Source organism: Microcebus murinus, chromosome 4, assembly GCF_040939455.1.
Source record: "Microcebus murinus isolate Inina chromosome 4, M.murinus_Inina_mat1.0, whole genome shotgun sequence".
Lineage (NCBI taxonomy): Eukaryota > Metazoa > Chordata > Mammalia > Primates > Cheirogaleidae > Microcebus > Microcebus murinus.
The window spans coordinates 107,140,820-107,163,599 of record NC_134107.1 but is presented as its reverse complement, the minus strand read 5'-3'; the positions used below and the strand labels follow the sequence as shown (position 1 = coordinate 107,163,599).

General features: G+C 41.7%; 1 protein-coding gene across 2 annotated transcripts in view; it reads left to right on the top strand.

The window, feature by feature from the left end:
• The window catches only part of OPCML (opioid binding protein/cell adhesion molecule like), a 1,057,641-nt gene that overhangs the window by 805,426 nt on the left and 229,435 nt on the right, over positions 1 to 22,780 (top strand). For both annotated transcript variants that reach the window (XM_020286783.2, XM_012739629.2), the window contains exon 3: positions 20,771 to 21,003. In XM_020286783.2, coding sequence (XP_020142372.2) covers positions 20,771 to 21,003 — 233 coding nt within the window. The remainder of the gene's footprint in view (positions 1 to 20,770; positions 21,004 to 22,780) is intronic.

Genomic DNA, 22,780 nt, shown 5'->3' with positions numbered 1-22,780 from the left:
AGAAAATGACTGGCTTTTGTATATTAACTTTGTATCCTGTAACCTTGCTGTAATCACCTATTAGTTCCAGGAGTTTTTTGGTTAGTTAATCCAGATTTTCTACATAGATGCTTATGTCATCTGTGAACAAAGACAGTTTTATTTCTTCCTTCTTAATTATATACTTTCATTTCCTTTCCTTTTCTTGTTTTACTGCATTAGCTAGAATGTTCAATACAGTGTTGAAAAGAAGTGGTAAGAGGAAGCATCTTTGCCTTGTTCCTGAGTTCTTTCCTTTTTCTTTTTCCTTCCTTCCTTCCTTCCTTCCTTCCTTCCTTCCTTCCTTCCTTCCTTCCTTCCTTCCTTCCTTCCTTCCTTCTTTCTTTCCTTCCTTCCTTCTTTTTTATTTCTTTCTGTTATAGCCATTCAAAGGGGCAGGAAGTGCTATTTTATTATGGGTTTGATTTGCATTTTATTGGTGGCTAATGATAGCTACTTTCTTTTCATGTACTTGTTGGCCATTTGTATATCTTTGGGGGAAAATATCTACTCAGATCATTTTTTTTCAAAAAAGTGAGTTGTTTGTGTTTTTGTTAGTGTTCTTTATATATTTTAGAAACAAGTCACTTATCAGATATATAATTTTCAAATATTTTCTCTCATTCTGTGGATTTTTTAAAATTTCAGAATATTACAGGGGTACAGATGTTTTTGTTACACGAAGTGATTTTATACAGTTTGACTCAAAGTTATAAGTGTGCCCATCACCTGGATAGCATGCACTGTACCCATCAGGTGTGAGTTTACCCGCCCTCATCCCCCTCCCACCTGCTTGGTTTCTGGTGAATTTTACTTCCATATGCACCCATGCGTGTTAAATGATTAGTTCAGATTTAATGGTGGGTACATGTGGTTTTTCCATTCCTGTGACACTTCACTTAGAAGAATGGTCTCCAGTTCCATCCAGATTGTTACAAAAAGTAACACTTTTTTATGGCTGAGTACTATTCCATGGTATACATATACCACATTTTATTAATCCACTCATGTATTGAAAGGTACTTGGGTTGATTCCGTGTCTTTGCAATTGTGAATTGTGCCACAATAAACATTTGAGTGCAGATGTCTTTTTGATAAGATGACTTTTTTCCTTCGGGTAAATCCTCAATAGTGGGATTGCTAGATCAAATGATAGGTATACTTTTAGTTCTTTGAATATCTCCATACTACTTTCCATAGAGTTTATATTAGTTTGCAGTCCCACCAACAGATTATGAGTGTTCCTTTTTCTCCACATCCACTCCAGCATCTGTTGTTTTGGGACTTTTGGATAAAAGCCATTCTTACTGGAGTTAAGGGATATCTCATTGTGGTTTTTATTTGTATTTCCTTGATGATTAGAGATGTTGAGCATTTTTTCATATGTTTATTGATCATTAGTCTATCTTTTTTTGAAAAGCTTCTATTCATATCTCTTACCCAATTTTTTATGGGGTTGTTTCAGTTTTTCTTGCTGATTTTTTTGAGTTCTTTATAGATTCTGGTTATCAGCCTTTTATTGGATGTACAGCATTGAAAATATTTTCTCCCATTCTGCAGGTCGTCTGTTCATGCTAATGATTGTTTCCTTGGCTGGGCAGAAGCTTTTGAATTTTTTTTTATTTTAGTGAAAACTGTAAGACTTAATTGGATAAATAATCAACTTAATTATTTATGTGGATATATATATATATATATATATGGTGACTGACTAAAAATGAAAGGCAAAAAAATGTTCAGTTGAGATGCATGAGCAATATGCATCCAGCTCATGTATGTTATTTTTTTGTTTCAGAATATTATGGGAGTACAAACATTCTGGTTACATATAATGCCTTTGCCTCACCCAAGCCAGGGTTATAAGCATGCCTTTCCCCCATACAGTGCACTCCGCATCCATTAGTTACGAATTTATGCACCCCCACCACCCTCTCCCACATGACCAGCACCCAGCAAGTATTACTACCATGTGAACACCTTAGTGTTGATCAGTTAGTACCAAAAATCCTCAACAAAATCTTAGCAAACTGAATCCAACAGCACATCAAAAAAATAATTCATCATGACCAGGTGGGCTTTATCCAAGATGCAAGGTTGGTTCAATATATACAAATGTTTATATGCAATTCACCACATAAATAGGAGCAAGGACAAAGACCATATGATTCTCTCAATAGATGCAGACATAGCATTTGACAAAATCCAGCACACTTTTATGATACAAACTCTTAACAAAATAGGCATAGATGTGACAGACCTTAAAATTATTAAGGGCTTATACAATAAACCCACAACCACTATCATACTGAACACGGAAAAATCAAAAGCATTCCTGCTTAGTACTGGGACCAGACAAGATTGCCCACTATCTCCACTTCTATTCAACATAGTGCTGGAAGTCCTTGCCAGAGCGATCAGATGAGAAGGGAATTAAGGGTGTCTGAATGGGTGCAGAAAAGGTAAAACTCTAATTCTTTGCTGATGATATAATATTATATCTAGGAAATCCCAACGATTCAACCAAGACTCCTGAAATTGATAAATGAATCCAGTAAAGTCTAGGATACAAAATCAATGCACACAAATCAGTGGCATTCATATATGCCAATAAGAGTCAAGCCAAAAATCAAATAAAAGACACAATACCTTTCACAATAGCATCAAAGGAAATTAAATATTTAGGAATATATTTAATGAAGGAGGTAAGAGATATATGTAGGGAAATATCTATCAAAATACCATCATCATTCTTTACATATCTAGAAAAAATAATTCTGTGCTTTGTATGGAACTGGAGACAACCTCATATAGCCAAAGCAATCTTAAACAAAAACAACAATTTGGGAGGCATCAGTCTACCACACTTCAAGATTTACTATAAGGCTATAGTAACCAAAATAGCATGGTCACAAAAACAGAGATACAGACCTTTGGAATAGGATGGAAAACCCACATATAAAATGATCCTCCTTGTATTGTCATCTAATCTTCCGTTTTGGGAAAGGAATAATTAAAGCTATCTTTCTGCAGATGAAATATCTTAGAATGAATAAACAAGTTCAGCAGGATTACAGAACATAAAATCGATATATAAAAATTAGAAGTATTTCCATACATTAGTAATGAAAAATTATGAAAATGAAATTAAGAAAACAATTCCATTTATAATAGCATCAAAAGAAATAAAATATTTTAAGCTAAATTTTAAAAGAGAAGTGCAAAACGTATACTCTGAAAGCAAAAATGTTGGAATAAATTAAAGAAGACCTAAATAAACAGAGTGATAGTCACTGTCCATGAATTGAACAATTTAATATTGGTGGAATGGTAAATTGATCTACAGAGTCAATGCACTCTTCATGAGAATTCCAAACTGAATTAGTTTTTTATCATTTTCTTGCCTAATTGCCCTGGCTACAACCTTCAGTATAATATTGAATAGAAATGTTTAACTATCCCTTTGATCCAGACTGTACTTAAGTACATAACTGAGCATTGTATTCAGGGAGGGGAGGATGTAACTAGACCTATACATTATGTGTGTTATGGGTGCTTGCGTGTGTGTATGTGCCTCTAAGCTTTCAGTAAATTGTCAGGGTTAAATCTTTTATATATGCAGATACGTTTGTGCTCTATCTACATTCACAGCAGAACATTAGAATTAGGTACATATATGTCTTCTCATATTTCTAGGCATGGCAAAATCCAAACCACTAAATTGTTCCTTCTAGTTGCTTCCGAATGTGGCTCACTTTCCAAGCCTGGCATCTCTTATTGGAGGATGTTCTATTTGAGGACACGTAGAAACTGACTGATGTGAAGAAGGAACATATGCATAGTAGCTTATTTTAAAATGGGAAGTGGAAAAGCTTAACCTTAAAATGAGGTAACTGAGAGTGAATAATATAGTGTTCTTCAGCTTCATGAAGGACTGCCATAGGAAAGAAGCACTGGATTCCTCTGCGTCTCAAGGGAAGGAGCTGGGACCAGTGAGTGGACATAGAGGGGGCGACTGCAATGGAGTGGAAGACAGTCTTCCAAAACCCTCACGATTCCACATTAGAATGAGTTCCTTATTGGCTTAATAAACCCCTTTTCATAAGTTTCCTAAAGCACCTATAAAAAGAGAAAAATTATACTCACAAACTTTATGATCTTAAGACTTTAATAAACTTTAATTTAAAGAAAGCAGCCATTAGCACCTTCTGAAGTCACCAAAAGGTGTCTTTGAAATTAATTTACTTTTATAGAGAAACGACACCCCACCTTGGATCTGGTGTAGTGTACGCTTAGACTTTGGGTGGCATTTCCTTTTTGCCAAGAGATTAGCAAGTCAAACTGGTCCATTTTCCATTTAAAAATTAAATTCAAACTAACTCTGATTATTCACTGGGGCTGTTCACCCTGCCAGAAAGTTCAGCCTTGAACGATGAGGCCAGGCTTCCTCCCCTGCCATCTGTTGAACCTGGCTTAGCTTCCTGTTTCAGAGGTTTTTGCATTTCCGTTCCCTAGATGTCCCTTCCACCCACGGCAAAATCACAGGCCTCCCGGGCTCTCTCTGCTTCTGCTCCCCTCTTTGCTCTGACTCTAAAGGTTTTTCTTCTGGATTTACAATAAAATTTTTTCAGAGGTGAATGCAATGCCTAGAGGAGAATGTTAATGTACGTTTGCTTTGTTCTTAATTAGATTCCTTCAAGGGAAAACCTCCTGGCCTGGTTTATTATCTAGCTTTGTCAGGGCTTGTCTGCTTTATCTAAATGCTTTGAAGAAGTCTCTTCACCCACAGCTGCCTGTATGCTTACAATATAGGTTTTCATAATGCCGGTCAATTGGAAAAGGGCGGAATCTGGGTGGCACAGATAAAGGGATGTTTGGGGGGCATCGCCAGTGGGGCGGGCAGGGAGACGAAGCCATGGGGGCAGCTTCACAGAAGTGCAGAGACCACTGGCCTTTGGGCTCCTGCTGTCTAGTTGCTATTCAGTTTTGGGCCCCAATTCTGCTCTCGAGAAATATAAGATTGTCATTTTGACGAGTCATTGTAAGATGAGAAAAAATGGGTACAATTCTCCCTGTGGAGTCCTCAGTGGTCACTGATAAGTGTTGCTTCCTGGAGGGAGCCTGGTTTCCAGCACCCAATGGCAAAGCAGGACGCCCTCTTCCCCAGAAACACTGTGAGCCCCTCCCCCCTTTTAAAATTGGGCTAGTCTCCCCCCACCCCCGCCCCCTGCCAGCCTCCATCAGAGCATAAATAGAGCTAATCAACCTGGATTTAGTTGATGAGCTAAATACTGTCTCTTGCTCATCAGTGACAGCATCTAAAACTCTTGCTCAGTTCTTGATTCTTACTGCTGAAAAAGGTACGCTTGCTCAGTTTCTTCCCTGCATTCTGATGACGGTCACAGAGGCATTTCCTCATGTCTGATGTTCCAGACCCCACACGCCTCCACTCCTCTTTAGTCTATGTCCCCTGTTTGCTCCCTTATTCCACCACCACCACCACCACCAGCATCAGCGTGGTCATGCATTTGATGTTTGGTTTGGTTTTGTTCATGAACATCAGTTCTGAGCCTTGCCCGTGTTCTCTAAGGACAAGACAAAGTCGTGAGGGGACATCAACTATGCACAGTGTCAGGAAGGATGGCACCAGTCATCAAGGAATGGTGCCAAGCTTCATTTGGGGCAAGCATCTTGTGAAAACTGTACCATTTACAGTTAATAGCATTAACCTTATTGATAATAGCTATGAATGAATTAGGAGTACCAATAGGAATGATGGCATTTAGGATGTTTTTATTTTCTAAAGCTTGGCAAGGGAAAACCTAGGAAGATTAAAGTCTCATTTCTTGGAGTAGAGAAATCTGAAGCCCCATGATATCCCACTCCCTGTGTTCATTTACCCTGGCATGGAAGTACTAAGAACACAGTCAGTACGAGTTTTCTAAGGACCTCAGTACGGTGCACCCTGAGCATGAACACAAAACAGTGACAGTGAAATCAGGCAGGAAGCAGTGAAGAACCAGGCTCAGCATGTTGTGTCCGTCAGGAATCGATGGGTCTGGTGTCAGCAGAGTGGGAGCAGGCCTGAGGTAACGCGGGGACAGTGGAGGGTCTTGGAAGAGCTCTATTGCTTGGAAACAATTCTCTCTCCTAATTACCTCCCCATGATGACTTCAGAAAGCAAAGTGGAGGTCCCGCTGAGCTTCTCAGGTTGCTCAAGTGACTTGGAGCCACACTAAAATAACAAATATGTTATAAATAGCTTCGGCATTACAGGGGGCTGCACACAAAGCAAGGAGGGAGAGGGAAGTGTCTGATGTAAGCCTCTTCTTCCCAGCGTCTCCGACGACTTCAGTCCTTAATGAGAGTAGGAGATGGTCTTTGAAAATGCGTTAGCCTGGTATTTATAGGCTCCCAGATGCACCAGTTTTCTCCCTTACGTATTGCTGCCCTGATTCTTCAGTGCACAAGATGAATAATTTACCAAAAAGCACATGTAAGTATTTCTTTATTATTCATTATAATGGACTGACACAGGAGTAATTCTCCACTCTGCTGGAATCCCCCAGGGCTTAGCTTACCCAGGCTCTGCTTTGCTTTCCCACAGTTAATTTGGGTGGAAGGACTCTTCTCTCCGGAATGTGGCCTAAGCAGGACGTGTGCCGGTTGAGGTGTGAGCGGGGAAGGAGCATGGGAGACCCAGGGCAGACTGAAAGGTGATGTGAGGTCAGGTTTTAGGACTACAGACAGCAGATCTGTAGGGTACCAGGTAATGAAGCATTGCAGAAGAATCCTCAAAGAGTAACAGGATCTGTGTCAGTGGGTGCTGAGCAGGTGCATTTAATTATTTTCAATATTCACCTGAGTAGAACACAATTAAGATGGTGCATTGTCTATAGTGAGTACATTATGCACTTTCCACCAAGTTAAAGGTTTGTTCTTTCTCTTTTCTTTCCCTTAGTCTTACTTTTCTTTCTTTTCTTTCCTCTTTCCTCTTCTTTCCCACCCTCCTCCCTCCCCTCTTCCTTCCTTTCTCAACTTCTTTATTTAAAATTCATGATAAGGAAACTCAAGCCTCCCTCGTTATGATGGGAAATTGGGTTTTCATGCCAGAGCTTCTCAAACCCTCTTAATAACAAGTTTCTATGGAAGGTTCCTCTTCTAGAGAGCCCCACAAGCTCAGCCTTCCTTCCTGTATTGCACACACGTTTCGAATCCTATTTCTTGCATATTTCTCCCTGTGTTCGGCATGTGAGTAGAGCAGGAAAGCTGGGGAAACCCTGGCTGCTTACAGGGCAGCCTTCCTGCTCCTCGGGCTCCCTCTGTACGATTTGGGGAGTTGGGAGCAGGAACGCCCTCTTCCTCCCGTATCAGCAGGCTGTGGCTCAGAACTCCAGGTGACACAAATTAAAAGCAGCAACTCTCAGGGCCTGAGCTGGAAACATTTGCAAAAGTTAACCCTGCGACTTGATTGCCCCAGGGAATATCTCTCTCTGGGTCTTTCCTGGCCCAAGGAAAGAGTTTTGCCTGACTTCTACTTTATTTTTTAAGGAGAGTTGGTTCGCATAAACTATAGAAAATGAGCCACTATTCTGGAACAGATGATTGGCTTATTAAAAATATATAGCGTATATTTTTAAACAAGCAGAGCTGACATTCCACTGGAGCAGGGTCTGTGCGAATGGAGAGGACTTCACCTCCTGGCCTTCCTCCTCCATGTGTCCTGTCTCTTTCACGAGGGTTTTATTTTTTAAATCTCAAACAAGGTTTTGTTCAGATGCGTAGTCTGTTCAGGATGGCACAGAGTAAATCAAGCAAACTTACTGGCTTCCACTAAGCCACAATCACTTGAACACACACAATCTCTATTTCTTAAATTTGAGGCAGGGTGGTCTATGGGTTGGGATTCAAAGAGATCGATGTCCTACTTGATTTTCCAAACTTTATAACTGATACATGTGTAGACTGAGAGATGAACTAGAGAAAGTAAAAATCATTGTCGTGTTTGCGGCATCATTATTTTTTAGTTTTAAGTAATTACAGAAATATAACAGCAAACATTTATTGACTATTTACTGTGCTCCAGCTCTGTGATAACAAGTATTTAAAAAGATTGTTTCTTTGAACATTCGCTACAATCTACAATTTTTTACAAATATTATTTCCACTTCATAAATGGAAAGGAAAGCTGATAGTCTAAAAGTATCAGGCAGACCTGCAACTGGAACTCACATGCTCCTTATTAAAATATTTATTTTCTTACCCTGCATGTTACACAGAAATCTTATGGATAGAATAAAAGCTAATCAATATTCAGTATATTTTTTAGTTTCATAAATAAATCAGTAACTGGGTAAGTTTCACTTGGACCAAAAAGGGGTGAGGGCTGGTTTATGCACAGTTCAGGAGAAAGAAGAATGACCTTTGAGGTTTCGCCTGTCTTTAGGATTCCGTGATCCCAGGCATTATTTGTGGGAAGGTATTTGTTGGGAAGTCTGAGGGCTGTAATTTCTGCAGTGCCGGCGTCTTTGCTCCCACGACACCCATGCGGGGAGCCTGTGGCTGACTCGCGCCATTCTTCAAAAAGATATCAAGCTCCCCAGACTCTCTGCTTTTAATTTAAAATTTTAATTTATATTTTTCCATGGATGATACTGAGACAGACAGGACTGTGAGTAAATATGTCAGTATAATCTATTGAATGGAATTAAAATGGCGTGTGCTTGGGAAACATTTTAATTTTATCTTGCTCACTTCTTTGCCAAGTGTAATGAACAAATTGGGAGGCTGAGTTTTAAAGCTGTTCCGGATGTGGAGTAAGGGAGGGCAGAGTCGGAGCCGGACAACAAATAAATAACTGGAATTGATCCGGGTGGCTTCTTAAGGCCTCCTTGCCTGGTCACGGTGCAGCTCCTGAACCGGCTGTATGTGACAAGTCAGCAGGTGTGACAGCTGATGCCCCAGTTGCCTTTTGCAACTCCACATAGGATTCCAAACCGTCAGCCAGGATAGGAGGGGCAAGGAAAATGGGGCTGCATATTGGGAAAGAAGAGATTTTATTATTCTTACCTTAAAAGACAATTCTCTTTTTTACCCAGAGGGTCATTGCTTCTGTAATGGCTTTGCCTTATGTGACAGCCCACTGTTTAAGTCAGTGGCACTGTCTGGAGAAGGGGACACCAAGAGACATCTCAAAGCCAGACTGTGACTCTAAAACAAGCGGTGGCGACACACCAGTGGCTTGCCCGGTGCTTTTTTCTGTGGAGAAACCCTTTGCTGAAATCCGTGCTTGTTTTTCATCCATCCTAAGACTCACACCTATCGCAATAAACTCTGAAAAACTGCTTCACCAGCTAATGATGTCTCCTTGGGTTGGGAGTAAGGCCCTCAAAATAATTTTCCCTTTTCCACAGTGTCCTGCAGTATCTGTGCAGTAAATGTCTCTTAAGGGCATTGAAGGCATTTCTCTGGAGCTCCTCAGCTGACTTAAGCCATTCCCCTGTGATCCCGTCCCCACCACTCCATTCCCCTCATCTCCTTCCTTCGGCACCGACAGGGTTTGCATCTGATCTCAGCAATGTCTCAGTCTGCGTGAGAATGGTTCTTCCAGACGGGGCATGGTCCTTTTTATACACCGAGGCTGCCCAGGGACACCACTGCGTAAGCTACTGGGGCCTGGGGGCCAGCTGAATTCTCTTTCAGGTGTGCACAATTGTATTGATTGATCTCTCAATTATGTATTTTTAGAAATACAGCATTTTACCAACCTCAGGACATCAATCTAGAAACCAGCCCATCAACCACTGTGTCAACACACTGGGAAAGAGGCCTGATCAAAATACAGAGTTAAAGTTGTCTCAGTGGCTTTAGCTGAGCAAATAACCCTCAGGAGGAAATGGCATCCTCCTGCAGAACTCCATAGAGGCTGGGTATGGAACGGTTCTGAAGAGTAAGAATTTTTTTTTTTAAATCAGAATCTACAGGTAGACTGGAAGGGCACTAGGTGGATTAGCTAAGTAATGCCAAAAATGTAAATCTCATATTATTTCTGATCTGTTGGCCAAGAGAATAAACGCATCCTGAAACCGAACTCAAACACTAGATCAACATTCATTCTTTATAGATATGAGAATAAAGAAGGAGGAGGCTTCAGAATTCCTTGGAAAGTGCTAAACAAATGGATTCAGTACCCCTTGATTGAACTCACACACACACCTAGATCTTAGAATTTGAATCACGTTTTCCCAAATGAGGTCATACAGCTCTCTGGGAAAAGTTATTGAGGAGGCACTAAAGAATGTGGACTATTTGCTAGGTGTCATTCTGACTCTTGTATGTGTATTGTTTTCTTCAGGCCTCATGACGTTGAATAATGCTGTAGGATGAATATATTCATGCCACTTCACAGATGTGAACATGAAGGTTCTGAGAGGTCAAACAAAAGGCCTCTGTTAGCGAGTAGCAGAGCCCTTGTCTATCTGATGCCAGACCTTCTCATTAGCCCCACAGTGTATTATCTCTAGAACATTTATCTATGTCAGCAGAGCTCATGAAGAACTCCCAGCTCCCACCACCATTCTCGATATTGCCAAGCTGAACCTGATGACCCAGTGGCCTCTGAGTCAGTTGACTCCCTTCATTGGCAAGGGCCACCGCTGCATAGTGGTGTACAACTTCTTTCACCCCAGCTCATTTGGTGAAGGACTTCATTAAAACTTCTAGCACATTGAGCCCACCACATTCATTGCATCCGTCAGCCCCTCCTGTCTTTACTCTTCTTACTCAGCATTTTTTGATTCCTCTAACCCTCGGCTTGCTCTCTCTCACTCACCTTGCATACTCTAGGATGGTATGACCCAGTCACCACATGCTCTATGCCTGCAGGCGCACAATGCTAGAGAATAGTCTTGAAGCTGGCAGAGTAGTGTCTCTATAAATTCTTGACCATCAACTACAAATGGGATCTCAACACATCTTGTGAATCCCAGTATAGTTTCCTAGTAATTTTTTTCTCATTTTCTGCAACAGCTATTGCACCTTTTTTTGTACCCTCCATCCCCTTTCTCCTATTCTTCCATTTACCTTCAGTGGATAACTTTGTCACCTACTTTTCAGAAAATAGAAGCCATCACTCGGTTGCTTCTTTGCTTTCCCATAGCCAGATCCACAAAGCCACCTGTGTTTCTATTATTTTTTCTTCTCTTGTGATATAACAGATGAAGCATCTTTCTTTCACATGCTTTGGGGCCAAAGCTCTCTCACCTTTACTGTAACTGTTCTCTGCCAGTTACCCCCTTCTTCTGCATTAGCACTTGCTCCCATTCAGTAAGATTGTCCTCATTAGTACACGTATCCATGTACTGCAGCGGAATGTTACATCTCTAGTGCCTAAAATCAGGCTACAAAAAGTGCGGCCAGTCCCTGGCATGTGGGAATAAGTGTGGAGCTTGTCAGAAAAGAAGAATTGTGCCCCTCTCCAGACCTGAATTCACAAGATGCACAGGTGACATGTGGACACATCCTAGCACCATGTAGATATTCAGTAAATATTTGCGAAATGAACTCATTAGTTTCCATGTGTTTCTACTCTTAAATAAACAAACAAAAGCCTCAAAAATCCTTTGCCTGCTTCTCTCTTCCCCCTCTTTGTTGTCAAAGTATTGGCTGCAGACATCATCCCCATTCACTGGTCATCCCTTCCTTCACTCGGGCTCCCGCACCCCTGCCCTAAGCTGCAGACCTTCTCATCACATGACTGGGCTCTCACGTCTACAGGGATGGTCCCTTCACTGTCTTTCTGCCCCTGGCCCTGCCAGTATCCGTTTCCTAAAGGAAGTCCAGAATATTCCTGCAAAACTCATAAGTTAGATCAAGGCATGCCTCTATTTAGACCTCTCCCGGGACTCCCTATTACGCCTAGAATAAAACGCAGTCGTTGTGCGGTAGAGACGTGCGCTGCTCAGCCTCGTGCGCTGCGTCCGCACCCTCACCCACTGGCTGGGACCACCCCGCTCCCACTCTACTCCTTACCTGAGTCAGCCCCTACCCCGGCCCCGCGCACCTGCCCTGCCCTCTGTCTAAGATGTCCTCTGAACACAAACCTTGTGCCTACTGTTCTTTCTTAGTTTTCAGCCTTAAATTAACTGACTTCAGAGTGGCCTTTCTCCAGACTGCATGTTTGAGCACGGGTCTGCCCACCTCTCTACACGCCCAATCCCAGCGGTCAGCTCAATCCGGTTTGTAATCGCGCGTGAGTGTTCTGCCCTTCGTTTATCGCACATTGCCACTGCAAAGCTGAAAGCTTCATGAGGTAGAATCGGCGACTTCCGGCTCAACGTCTTATGCCTAGGGCCTGGCAGAGTGTCTGGCACTTAGCAGATGCTTGATAAATATTTGTTTTGAATGAATGAATGAATGAATGAATTTTTAATTTTTATTGTATCCATGAATGTGACAGGGCATCTTTTTAATGCTCTTATATTCTATCATTTGCCTCAGACCACAAGAGCCTTGAAAGTAGGCACTGTCTCTTACAATGGTTTCTGTTTTTATTTTTATTTCGGCCTTGCCTCTGTCTCCTTGGGAAAGTATTAAAATGATCTCCTCAACACACCCTGTGGATTGATGCAGTGACTCGAAGCCTGAGAAGAAACCAGCTCAGTCATTCACTGTTTTGGGCAGAGAGCTTTCTCTTGCCTTTCTGCCTACCCTTTCTTTTTATAAGTATGTTTCCCTACCCTATGCTTTATTTCTGTTACCAAGATAGGAATTCTCCTCCTCTCTCCTCCCACAGCCAAGCAGTTTAACCCCTCTTTTGTAGTTGTAAGCAATTTTCACTTCTTTGTGGAGCCATCTTTCCACATAAATCGCTCCCTTCATTTTCCTTCATTGCGCGGATGCTCTGTTCTGATCTGCCTGCAGCCCAGCTGCCTCGCTGGGGCTGGGCGCAGTGTGGAGTTGCTGTCTGTGTTCCAGTGAGCCCTCACCGTGCTGGTGGGGCCGAGGGGTTCTCCTTGCCCACGTCAGGACACAATGAGCACTGTTCTGAGGGACTCGTATGTCAGCAGTCAGGGTTGAAACCACAGCACATCAGCTTGCAGCTGATTTTCTGCGTCAAGTGATGCTGTTTTCAGAACACCCTGCATCTTCCTTGGTTGTGTTTCCACTACTCTATTTCCTCCAAGGCCCTCGCCTTGCAGGTATGTGTGTGTTTTCTCGGCACAGCACCCCTGTCTCCCTCTACACACATATACACATGGGCATTCTCCCTTCCTACGTATTCCTGTGACATCCCCAGCCCAGCTGGTGTTAACGTGGCACCACCTTCCAATTGCAGAGCAAGCTGCAGATGTCATGTGCATGCTGGCCTTCAAAGTCAACCTCTTGCCCTACTGAAATATTTTTGCACTGTACCCTCTCTAAGTACTTCTTGGCCCTTGCCATTTTTCTGCAGAGGCATTCAGATACATTCTCCACCGATACCTTATCAGCAAATATTAGCTCTACCAGAATTATTACTCTGGTTGTATTTCTGACTATCTGAATCATAAAATTTTCCCTTACATAATTTAGGGTCCTTGTTGGTGCTCTAAAGTTGGCTCTGTTTGTAACTCAGGAAATAATTGAGTAGTTAAAGCGTCCCTGGAGAACAGCTTTTGCAATTTAGAATACCTTGGGAGTTGATCTAAAAATATTTTATTTTGGTTTACCTGTTCTCCTTTGTTTTTAAAAAATATTTATTATTTCCCAATGAGTTATTTAAAGCAAGATCATCTTCTTCCCATTTTTCAACTGGCATTAGAAATATATTTTGATACATAGTAAGGTTTTACTTAATAGAAATTCAATTAACTCTCAATTTATGAAAAAAGGCAAATGACAAAACAAAAAAGTACAAGCCAATATTAGGGTTTTGTATTAAAAAAAGAAAATCCAGAGAAATGTATTTGGAGCTTTAACATTCACCCAACACCTTTATGAGCAGTTTTTACATTGAGGACTTTTTAGAAGGCCACTTAAAAGGAAGTAGCCAGGAATGGTGAGAGAGACAAAATTTTCATGAATTTCCAGTGATGACATTTTTAAAAAAATTTTATATACATGCAATCATAAAATTAGGTATAAATGCCTTAAGTTTATACCCTTATATGACACTAACTTCTAGAATTATAAATTATACACATATATAACCACTAAAATTTAAATTCTGGACATTAATTTAATGGAACAGATGATGTTTTATTAAAATTAAATACCAAGTTGCAACGTGAGTATGCCCCTGACTGCTGTGAGGCCATGGCTTCTGAATTCGGCCTGCACCATATGATAACGAAGTTCTCTTCCCACACTGGCACGGTCCAGCTCTGGGGACCTTCCCTACTACAGCAGACCCGGCATCCTCCAGCCTTCCCTGGCAGGAACGCCTCACTGACAAAGCAAGTCACCTCTGTAATTCTCTGCGTGGCCTGAGACAGTGCAAGGAGTTCTCTGATTGCCAGTGTGAGAGACACAAATGCAGATCTGAACATTTAAATGTAATTGTTGTCATACCACATCCAGAATGTGTATGTATTATATTTTTCCAGATGATAATAGAAATGAAAACACTAAATTAAAAAAATACACGTAGAGAACCTGTGAGCCCTGTGTGTGTCTACGCAGGGTGTGTGTATCTATCTCACAGAGAGACACATATGCATATATCCCCAAGAATATTTCCTTCACCTTATGTGGGTTATTTTGATGCCAGTTTGAAAAACATTGTCTTACATCTTTTAATCATTATAAGTATATGTTCATCGCCTACTAGCTGCCTGGTGGACTCTGGGTGGTGCCAGCAGTAAGGAATGGATATCACCGACATGGTTCCTATCCACATGGCATTTACACTCTAACACATGAGGGTGCAAATAATTAAATGTAGTGGTATAAATTCTGTGAAGAAGTCCAGGAGCGTTGATTTTAATATTACATTACAAAGAGAATGGAGGTTTAGTATGATGAATCTGTATTAGAGATTTAACTATATTTGCCACTGGCAACTTATTAAAGTAGAGGGATATGTACCCCCTTTTCACTATCATCTCAACAACAAAGGTGGAAATATAAACGCATTTTCTAGTTAACTCTCAGTGTCCCCAAGTAGCAATGCTTTGAACATTAATATCTACAAAGTTATCGATACATGAGGACACCATTGGGGAGGCTGGTTTAAAAGACTTATTTTCCAGCTATGCAGAATATCTATTAACAAATGTTCCCGCAGCTCTGTGTGTGTGAGAGAGACGTGACTTTTATTTTTAAGTTGGACATAATTTTCAGACATGCATCTGATTGCACTCAGACTCAGGAAGGATCATAAATATTCAACATCTGACATGCAGGCCATGGAGGGACATTTCCTGACCATTCTGACCCAAATATGGTCACAGTCTCCATGGATCACTCTCTCTTCCTCACCTGTTTTATGTTTCTCTGCATGTCATTCTGCAACTGATATATGTATATTATACTTGTATGTTTTCTTTGTGTGTCAACTAGGTGTAGCATCATGGGGGAGGTGCTTTGCCTGTTCCCTACTGTATTCTTAGGTCCTAGAAAGTTGTCTAGTATACATTAGGTGCTCATTAGATTTCTGCTGAATGAATAATGACGCTTTTTTCTTTTGCATTTTCAGAGGAAAATATGAAACTAAAAACAAAAGTTCTAGAACACAAACAAGAAAATTAAAGCTGGCCAATTTCATTTTTCAGGAAGAATGTGTTGGTTTGATTAAAATTCCAACCTGTCTCTTGTCTGGCTTCTTTACAGCAGAGAGTGGTTCTCATTAGGGGTCCCCGGGGGCAGCAGCGCCCGCATCATCCGGGGACGTGTCAGAAATGTGCATTCTTGCTTCCCTCAAGGCCCGTGCACCAAAGGCTCTTTGGAGGTCTCAGCAATCTGTATTTTCCATGCACAATAAAATTTTAAAGCCACTGTTTTAAGGCATGGATTTCCCCTAACTGCACCTATTCCTCTGAAAACAAAACAGAACCCCCAGCATCTTACTCCCAGGTTCCGTGTTCAGAGCACTCCCGCCCTCTGACTTTTTCAGCTGTTTTTTTTTTGCTCTTCCTGACTCTTCTTCCCACCTCCACCTGTCCTCACACATGGTTTAAGAAAGCGTAGAAGTCACTCCCAATTAGTTTCCCTTTTCTCCGCTCTGTGCCTCAGTTTCCTCATATGGAAAATGTGGATAATATTAATCGAACACATCTCAGTGAAATTTAAGAGGATTAAATGATTTAATATGTGTCAAGTTCTTACAACTCTGATGTAGTACAAGCAATATCTAATTTTAGAGACTACTTGTGATAGAATTGTAATATTTTATCAAGGACCAATAAGTAGGGTTAGCTTGGAAGGTAAGAATTTTAAATATCTGAAAGAATTTTCAAGAGATCAGAAAGTTGTCATTAACCTTCCTTAACTTGCCTCCTGGGTCTCCCTTACTTAACATCAAAAATGCCCTCCTCTGTGCTTCTTGTTAATGAGGGTCGGGACATTGCCATGAACAGCAGGGAAGGAGCCTGAGTTTGGAAGAAGACTTAAGCAGACTTTTAAAGTCCTTCGCTGAGTTCTTTCTCCTGCTGTTTAGGAGACCTTGGAAGGGCCCTATGATGAGAGAAGAAAGTATGAAGCCATGAAACTGCTTTCTTCTCAAGCACATGATGAAAACAACTGTCCTCAGCAAATGTCATCCTTCCACCAAGTTTCTTATTTGTCTATTGGGTTCTGGGAACTGTACAAACTTTGTGAACCATCTTTGCCCATTTAGAGAGATGGCTTTTACACAGCTAGTCTTTTCTATGTGCACTCTATGCCCATGAATGAGGCCCAGGTCCAAGAGCAAGAACACTGGACTGTGGTCATCCTGGTCGTCTGTCTGGGGCTCGATTACCCAAGGAGCACCCAGGCTTTCCGGGGAACCGGGAGAGGGTAGATTTGTTACTGATATGTTTCAAGGTCAACCCTTACTAGACCCCGTGGTAATTTTCACTGGCTCCATGAACCCTGAACCTGCAGTGGATAGTCCTATACAAGGTCAGTGATATAAGGACAATGATAAGTTCAAGATCTCAAATTCCCTAAAGTTGATCTGCTTGCGAAAGTGCCTGGGTTGGATTATAACTCTGCCTCTCCTCTCACTGCCCCCACTTCACGCACCGTCCAGGAGCTGATCTTCCTGTGCTTTCTTTGTCACATGCACCATCCGACTATCATCGAACAGAGCGTCACTCTTGAAGGAGAGCCCCATGAAAGTAAAGCAGAGAAGTACTAAACCCAATGGTGCGTTATTGCATCAGTAATAACTTCATGGCAAAGCCAGTGCATTATTTATCTTGGAATTAGAACTCAGAGATAAGAGACAGAGGGCAGTGCCATTTGGCATATTAAAATAAACAGTTTTAATATTTTGATTTTCCCAACATTTCTGAGTGTACTGGGTTAAGCAAGGTGCTTCTAGTGAAAGAGTAACATCTTTTTAATAGTCTTTTGATACGTTATGATAAAATGTTATTGTATACTTTCCAGATATTGAGAAATGGAATGGATCTAATACTGGGCTATAAACCCCCTTGCCAGTCAGTTATTTTCTAATTCATTGCTTTAAATAAATAGAAACAAGAATTAATTGATTTGTCAGCTGGGAGATGATTAAAATAATTTCGGAAGCTCTATTACATTGTGATTTTTGGCACATATCTTGGAAGGAGTTCAAAGAATTGAGTGGCATTGCTATAAAAAAATTTCATTTCTGTCTTCTTGCTTATATGAACAAGGTTTCTCTAACAGTAAAAATAGGAATAAAATTGATCCTGAACTCTATCTCATTCTAGTGGTAAATGATATTTATCCATGGTATTAAAAAAAAAGCCTCATCCATCAAATTAAGAGCTGTATTTCCAGTAAAAGTTTGCTTTTTATGTTTAATTATTACTTAACAAAATGTGCAATATATTTATGTTGTTTTATCAATTTTATGTTTGTAATGTAATTCATTTTATTAAAAAATATTATATAGAGTTTTATGGTCATAGGGTATAAAAGAAATTTAAATTTCAATATATAGAGAGAGTTGCAAATAAATATGATAGGTGATCAATAAAAGATTTTCAAGCATAACATATATCCTGCAGGGGACATGTAATGAAAATACAAGTTCTAGTTTAAAAAGGACCAGTATACATTTTATTACTTTTAAAGAAGATATTATTCATGAATTTTGAAAATGGACAATCACAAGTATCAATCACTGTGGTATTTAAATTCCATTCAATATAAACATATATATATATATATAAATTCTGTGACTTTTTATTTTGAAATGTGACTATTTTCTATAGACCAAAAATGCATCATTTGCCACTATAGCTTAAATAATTTTTTTATGTCAACTTAAAAATGTGGGTTATATAACGGACCAAAATTAAAGCAAGAATATTTCTTTGCACTTAGTTATCTGGGCTGTGTGGTCCCAGGGACTAGAAGACGATCCCCCAGCTCTGTCTCAATTTACCATCCACTTCCAGGCTTATTGACTCCTGCAATTATACTATGAGAACTTCATTCTTTAGGAGGAGTTACTTAAACAGGGATTTGACCTTTATGAAAATACAACCATCATTAGAAAGTGTTGCACATTAGTCCTTATCAGTCATTTACAACTGAGAGTGAATGAATTTATCATATTTCTTCCCTAAAGAATGCTTTTGAAAGTAGGAAGCAGGAAGGGTCCATTAGGGTTTTAATCTTCATAAAGGAAATGGAAAATTGCTATAAAATGAAGAAAACTGAACAGAAAAAGAAAGCAGATACTCTAGAATGTGGAGGAGATAGCATGACTGCAGTTTTTCTTGATATCCATGATATATCTACTGAGATGGGAAATAATCCTTTAATGGTACCTAAATATTCAGCCCTAACGATGCATGCAGTTGGGCCCCCAAAACTCATCTCACAGATCTTAGACTTACCCAGGAATGACACAGAATTAGATCCGTAACTACTGTGTGCAGGACACCTGTGGTCAAGTGAAAAAGAAAGTTTCATAGGCATGCTAGAGTGCAATTCTATTTCAGGTAGAAACTGATCACCACAAGCTTTACCCAAGTGAGTACAGGTGTGTAAGGAGTAAGATGCAGAAGCAGAAGGCACAGGCTGTTACTGAAGGAGCATCGGGCACTGGGAGTTGGGGAGTAGTGATTAGCTGACCTCTGTGACCTTTGTATTATTCACTTCGCATCATTCACATGTAAAAACATGCTTATTTCACTTTTCTAGTTTTAAAAATAGAACGAGCAAATAAAGGAAATTTAGAAAAGGATAAGCTCTTCCCACCATAGTGTGAAAGCGCCTACTGACACCCCACCCGCTCTGCTGCACGGCGGCTGAATGGCAGGTGGGACAGCACGTGGAAAGGCACCTCGGCTGGACACGGGTCGTCCAGTCATGGACACTAGTCCAGTCCGCTAGTGTTGTTTTATTCCTCCTGCCAACCAGGGAGAGAACCTTCCTAGATTGCGTGACTTCCCTTTTCAAGGGGGCTGTTGTTTTGGTGCTGAGACCTTGGGCCGTTCAAGTTATGTGAGTGCGGTCACCTTGCCGGTGCCTGGTCTCTCCGCCCCAGCCCGTGTCCTTCCATCCCCCGAACCCTGAGGGGTCTCTGGTGCCAGCCCAATGTTAGGGAGGGAAGGCCATGCTCGTCCCCTGTGCTCTCCTGCCCTGGGGGTGCTGGACTCATGTCGCTCTTCTCCCAGCTAGGACATCAGCAGGGCCGGTTGTTGTTGCACATTCCCGTGTGTGGCATCGAGTGGTGGGTGGGCGCCCACGTTTACATAGGGTTCTGCCTCCTCATGCTCCCATTCCCACGTTCCAAGTCGCTAGGACACACGTGCAAAGGTGCAGCACGCTACGTCTGCATTAGGCCTGATAGTCTGCGGGTCACGCACGCCAGCTAGTGGGCTCCGTTTGTGTTCATCGTCCGGAATTGTCGAGGCGACGACTGAGAGCTGGCGGTCAGCTCTCTGCGTTGACGGTAGCATTGTTCCCGCTCCCAGCGGGGCACGCGAGCTTAGGAGGAAGAGGACTCTGCTGATAATTTTCTTCTTCCCTCTCCCGAAACCCTAAAGGCAGCGTGACTTCCGCAGAAACTGTTGGCTTTCTAAGGTGAATTTCACCAACCCATGTTATAAATTGCAGTTTGCAGGCTTTGGGCTGCTTAGCGGTATAAGGAGATTATCAACACCAGGGAGGTCTGGAGGTAAATATGTTCAATTTTTGATTAACTACAAGTTAAGTATTTGCCTTGTGGATTATCTGTGACCTATTTGAAATACTGATCCCTTTTCTCTCCCCTTCCTCCCTGGGCCACTTCTCACACAAGGTGGTAAATGTGCTCAAGAAACATAAACTGATTTCCATATAAGCCTAGAGGGAAAAAATAAGAAGGAAGGCAAATGTACAGCAAAGATGTTCACAGAATATTCTTCTGTATCAAGTAGAAGTGAGTTTGTAGCGTTGGTTCTCCAAGATGACTCAGGCCACTCTTACTTTGCACGGGGGAAATTTGCTTCAACAGTTGATTGTTTCCTTTTAGTGCTGTGTCCTGTTGTTTCAATTACTCCTCGACATGCAACGGCATGTTTATAACATAACTTTTTCCTCTCTCTCTTCCTTCCTCTTCCCTCCCCCTGCCCCCGCTCACCGCTCACAGGTGTACCATAGATAACCGGGTCACGCGGGTGGCCTGGCTAAACCGCAGCACCATCCTCTATGCGGGGAACGACAAGTGGTCCATAGACCCTCGCGTGATTATCCTGGTCAACACACCAACCCAGTACAGCATCATGATCCAAAACGTGGATGTGTATGACGAAGGTCCATACACCTGCTCTGTGCAGACAGACAATCATCCCAAAACCTCCCGGGTCCACCTCATAGTGCAAGGTAAGTCACAGCTGAACCTGGGCTGGCATTCCTGTTTTACTCGTGTATGAAGACACAAAAGTCATTTTCCTCTATTAAATCCAGCGATTGACTGTGTGTCTTACCCATCTTTGGGGCTCTTAACTAAGTACTGAATATTTCCCAAAGTTTCTCAATTTTATCTCTAGTCCTTCTGTTCTCGTCAATAAGTTGTTTGCCATGTGCTGGTTTAGTTCTCTTAAGTTACTTAGTGCTCTGGAGTGGGAGCGAGATATATTCAAACATAGATGCTAATAATACAGGGCTACTCCCAGTGCCTTTTAATTCTTTTACAGCTTTATTGTATAATAAAGACTAATAATAAGATGTGAGCTCATGTGACTTAACTATTTTTCATAGTTGCTGGTAGTACGTGTTCTGGAAGGGTCTCTGAGTGCGGTTTGGTCAGACCCACCCTGGTGTCACTGCTGTGTTTATACACTTTCTCTCAGCCCCACAAGGGCCCCTGGGCCCCAGAGGGTATTGGTCAGAATGATTTCTCCAGGTCAGTGTTGGAAATCAATTCTGATCATTTAAAAAAGGAGGGGAGGGAAGAAAGCCTTAACACTCTCTCTCATTCTTTTAAAAATTTGAATCAGTATAGCACAGGAATAGCATCACATGTACATTTTTAAATAGTTTTTAATTTAAATTTCACAATGTATCTAAAAAAATGGGGCTGAAGAAATACCAGAATTTCAGACATCAGATATTAAATATTAAGGATTAAAAATACATGCAGGTAGCAGTTCTAAGACTCTGAGAATCATTTTAACAACGCAGCAATCCAAATGAATTTATTTTGAACCGATCCCAACTGCCACCACTAGGTAAGCCAGTTTCTGGCAGGTAGTGGCTCAGAGTGGGAGTGAAGTTCTAAGCAGACTAGTCCATCACCCAAGGACACATCCTTCCTCCACCAAATAAGAGGTTTAGGTGGCAGTCTCTCAGAGTCTCCTCTGCTGACATCTTGGGGACATACACTGAGCTCTCAGAAAGGGTCCCTGTTTATGATTTGGTCTTTAGCAACTGACTTTTATCAGATCCCATCTGCCATAGCTTTTTTTCAGTTTGTGAAATGTGTAAGCATCCTTGCTTAGCTGAGATAGATTTCTTCATCTCTGCTTTTTTCTTAAAAAAAAAAAATGAGGTTGCTCATTTCAGTCGATGTCCCGGAGAGAAGCTGAGTGGGGTTAGTGTCTATTCATGGTTCAGTCCCGTGTACATCTCAGGATGCTCATTCCTTCCCTTTGGCTCGAGCAGCTCTTTGCTCGCACAGCATCCAGGCCTGCCTCTGTAGGCCATTTGTAATGGCCTGTGTAGGGCCAGAGATCTGTCTGCTGCAACTTCTGTTCCCCAGCAGTCCCTGGCAGTCCCTGGCCCTGCCACGCTGCTGGAAGCTTCACTCTGCCCAGCCTTCCAGCCCTCCTCCCATCCCCACGTGTTTTCAGGTGCTCACGTGAGCCTGCCATACAACAGACGTCTGTGGACGCTGCCGGTTTCCATTCTCCATACACGTCCCACCCACTGCTTTGGAGCTACAAGGCTGCCTGCCATCTGAGACCAAGACAACTGTCACATCTGATACTTCTCCTCAGGAGGGTGGAGGCACTCAGGAAGATCCGTCATTGGAGATGAGCTGGGATATCTGTTGAAAGTTTCCGGGCATGTAGAAAACAAGGAAGTGCGCATTCTCACTGCCCCACCTGCCACCTGGGCTTGGTTCCAGAGGAGCTGGAATTCACAGCATTGGAAGTGA